This window comes from Notothenia coriiceps, unplaced genomic scaffold, assembly GCF_000735185.1.
Source record: "Notothenia coriiceps isolate Sejong01 unplaced genomic scaffold, NC01 NC01_scaffold00030483, whole genome shotgun sequence".
Classification (NCBI taxonomy): Eukaryota; Metazoa; Chordata; class Actinopteri; order Perciformes; family Nototheniidae; genus Notothenia; species Notothenia coriiceps.
This window is the reverse complement of record NW_011363184.1, coordinates 145,851-149,760: the sequence shown is the minus strand read 5'-3', so window position 1 is coordinate 149,760 and position 3,910 is coordinate 145,851. Positions and strand designations below refer to the sequence as shown.

Here is a 3,910-nt window from a genome sequence, read left to right as displayed (position 1 = left end):
ATGAAAAATAAAACAGATAACAAATATATTTTAATATACAAAAAAAACAATAATGAAAAGAATGACAAAAAACATAATAATTGTTTTATATTTTGTAATTTATCTTCCACTTTCATATTTATTTTAATTCTTCCCCTTTATTTAATGTTTGTACTCATTATTTTACAGGTGTTGTGAAATGTTTTCTTTATCTTTCTGTTCATGCATCTTACCTGATGCAAGGACCCATGTGGAAAGTATTTGAAGTAGCACACAGGACACTTTTTGCATTTCTTAAATATATTTTTGGTTTGACATCTATAACGCATTCAGTCAGACACAGAACAGTTCCCCTCCAGCAGCCTGAGTCTCTGCTCACCTCTTCAGGCGTGGTACATTCCCAGAAGAACAATAGAAAACTATTTTACAACAAAAACCAACAATAAAATAAAATACAAAATACTTTTCTCTTCTTTTTTTCAAGGGTGATAGTTTACAATAATTCATTTGTGTCCTTTTAAAAAATGATCTTAAGACAGCTTTCAAGAAACATAGTCGGTAAACATCTTTCTTTTTTTATAGAAAACAATCTGTAAAAAACATTCTGTTGTCTTCCTCTGAGTTAAGATAGAATTGTGACAAATTTACCAAAATGGTTTTTAATGGAAAGGCATCTGTATCAGGAAGTCTTCCTCGGCAGGCGTTTCAATTCCACTGAAATCAGGACAGGTCAGAGTCACTGAAACGACCCTCACCTTAATGTCCACACACACACACACACACACACACACACACACACACACACACACACACACACACACACACACACACACACACACACACACACACACACACACACACCTCCAGCTTATTACTCCACTCATTAAAGCCAAGCTAATTGGAAAAGGATATTTGGATTGAGATATGTACAAAGGCTAATTCATAATAACTGAAACCCCTTTCCATTCAGATCAGTGCTGGTGACAAGACGTCCTCCTTTTAGCTACAAATGCACTCAACAAAAATATATATAGGACAAAATATTACAATTATACAAAAAAATAGCACAAAGTTAAGTGCTAACTGAAAAACATCCCAAACGTTAAGTGTAAACATTTCCAATCTGCTACAGGTTGTGAGGCCCTCGAATGCAGCCGATTGTCCTTATTTCACCCTTTGTGCTCCTTGAAATATATTATGTACCAACGCAAAGTATCTTAAGGGTGAAATTCTCATGCCAAAGTAAGTGATCAAAGCATCCAGACTGCGCTCTGATTGGCGGTTTCTCAGACGAGGATTTAGCTGCTGCTTGGAGATACGGTTAGCACCCAGCATAAAAAAAGAAAGATGTGTAACACGGGGCGGGTTGGCTTTAAAAAGGCTAAAGTCTTTCTCGCCATACCCAGAGTACGGTGGGGCGCAGGGGAGCTCGGTAAGCGGATGTGTGATATGCATAAATGGCACGTTACAGACATGCTAAAGCCATCGTCGTGGGCTGTTGAGATGTCTGACAGAGGTGTATATGACATGACGGGCGAAGAAAATACTGCATTTTTCAGTTTGGGAGTGGTTGTTTTGTAATGTACGTGACGGAGCAACAGCTGCAGTGACATGTACCATTTCTTTTTAAGACAGGGGGCCTAGGGTTTGGCAGAGTGAGGCCAGGTTAGCGACAAAAGGTCAGTTTGAGCTTCACACGAGGCCCTCAGAGGCTCAGATGTCCATGTAATCGTCCTCATCGTCCGACTCGCTCTCCAGAGAGGACTCCTGGCTCGATGTCTCCTGCACCTCCAGCGCCGGCTGGCTCAGCGTGTCCTTCTTCACCGTGGCTGCCGACTGAGATGACAGGATGACGTTCTGTAGAGAAGCAGACAGCAGGGGTCACTGTCTGACTACAGTACAGATTATAGTTTTTCTCATATGCTTAAAGTCAGAAGTTAAACAGTTAATTAGCACAGGCCTTAAATGAAAGCCGCTTGCCGAAATGCTCCAACACTCACGGTACGTCCACACAGCGGCTTTGGAAAAAGCTTGCCGGCGGGCGTGTCTGAAGCTCGACCAACAACCAATCACATGAATCTCCCGCCCCTGACACACAAGCAGCGGTTTGATTGGCTAGAGCTTGTACTGGCATATGATTTGATTGGCTTCCACGGAAAGCTTCAGAAGATTCAAAAGTTGAATATTGCTCAACTTTTGAATCCTGAGATGCCTGGAAATCTTCGCTTTGCTTCCCACAATGCAGTTGGGCGAAAAGTGAGGCAAAGTGACGTGACCCCATTCAAAGTGAATGGGCAGAAGCGTTGGAAGATTTTTTTAACGCTGCTGTGTGGACGTACCGTTACAAAAAAAAACTTGCATTATAAGCAAATAATTCCATAACAAATACACAACTTGTGCTTATGTTTATTTTTTATTTTCAATCTAGCACTACACAATGCTAATACTTACACAACACAACGATAATACTTTAATGGACTTGATCAGACCATTAAAGTATTATCGTATCATTTGTACTTCTGTGCTAAGAAAGTGATAAGAAAGATCAAGTGAATCCCAGTTTCATTAAGAGTATCTAATAACAAATGGAGAGGAACTGCTGCGTGTATGGACACTCCCACAGAAACACACATGTGAAGGCAAAGTGCAAACCTTAAGTCTTTGTTTGGTTTCCTCTGAGATGCTGCCTTTGGGGGAGAGCAGGGTGGGAGTGGGGGGTGTGACCGTGATCTCTGGGGGGAACTTGGTGACCGTGGAAGGGATGAAAAGCTTTGGCATGTTGGCTGGAACACGGGAGCGGATTCGGTCTGGAAGTTTGGTCTGCTCATCTCCGGCAAACTGCTGCTGGTCTGAGAGCGAGACACAAGAGGACACTTTAAATATAAGGATACTTTGAAGACATGTGAAGCCACTTCCATCCCCTCTTTCTGTCACCCCTCTGATGTGAAGGGTCTGACCTGGGCAGGGTTGTGCGCTGCTACATGTGGCGGTTTCCCCCTGGAACCAGCCTGCTGCGGCCTCTTGTTCCTGGGAAACAGTGGCGAGTTTCATCTGCTGACAGAGGTGAGACTCCTGCTGCCGGTACGAGAGACACTCTGAGGGCTCCTCCCGCTCCTCTGGGGGCACAAAACATACACACACACATTAAAACTACTCCATATGCATTTGGGCTTTTTACAGTATCTAAATAAAAAAAAACGTTTGATTAATGATCCAATTTCATTCCAACTAAAAAATAATCGAATTAGACTTTATTGACAAGTGTGTATATGCAAGTAGACTGTAATATAAGGAATACACACTGGTAGAAGATTGACAGCCGGGTCTGAAATAAATAATTGTATCCTCACCACTCAAAGGTCAGTGAGTATTTTTACTGGCAACTCCATTGTTTGGTTTGCCAATCCTGAAATCTATTTATAAGACTTTAGACACTGTAAATAATTATAACATGTAACCCTCATCCCTGCCTGTTGTCATTAAGAAATCAGATTTTTCAGAAGTAATAAGGAAAACCTATCCCATCTACCATGGTGGCATTTTATCCGAGAGTTTTACCTGCCACAGGCAACATTTCCCCTGCATTTCGAAGCTAATTTAATTCCCTGGCTCACAGTTCCTAGCACAAAGTCAGTGGAGATTACCGTATTTCATGTAGAAATCCAATAAATTATTCACTACATTTTGGCATTTATTGGCCGACAATTAGATGACTAGATGTTCCCCCTGCAGCTCAGAACATGATATCATACTCTTTCAGACTTCTCCACTAATGTTGCCTAGGAAACCATTATATAACACAGAGCTGCAATGTTACTGTGTGTGTGTGTGTGTGTGTGTGTGTGTGTGTGTGTGTGTGTGTGTGTGTGTGTGTGTGTGTGTGTGTGTGTGTGTGTGTGTGTGTGTGTGTGTGTGTGTAGTTGTTTCTGTA

The 3,910-nt window shown here is 41.7% G+C and overlaps 1 protein-coding gene across 3 annotated transcripts in view; it reads right to left on the bottom strand.

The window, feature by feature from the left end:
- Positions 1-261: 261 nt before the first annotated feature.
- The window catches only part of cabin1 (calcineurin binding protein 1), a 40,074-nt gene continuing 36,425 nt past the window's right edge, over positions 262-3,910 (bottom strand). For all 3 annotated transcript variants that reach the window (XM_010787494.1, XM_010787495.1, XM_010787496.1), the window contains 3 exons: positions 2,937-3,095; positions 2,632-2,828; positions 262-1,836 (listed from right to left, as the gene is read on the bottom strand). In XM_010787494.1, the coding sequence (XP_010785796.1) occupies positions 1,693-1,836; positions 2,632-2,828; positions 2,937-3,095 (500 nt within the window). In that variant the 3' untranslated portion in view covers positions 262-1,692. The remainder of the gene's footprint in view (positions 1,837-2,631; positions 2,829-2,936; positions 3,096-3,910) is intronic.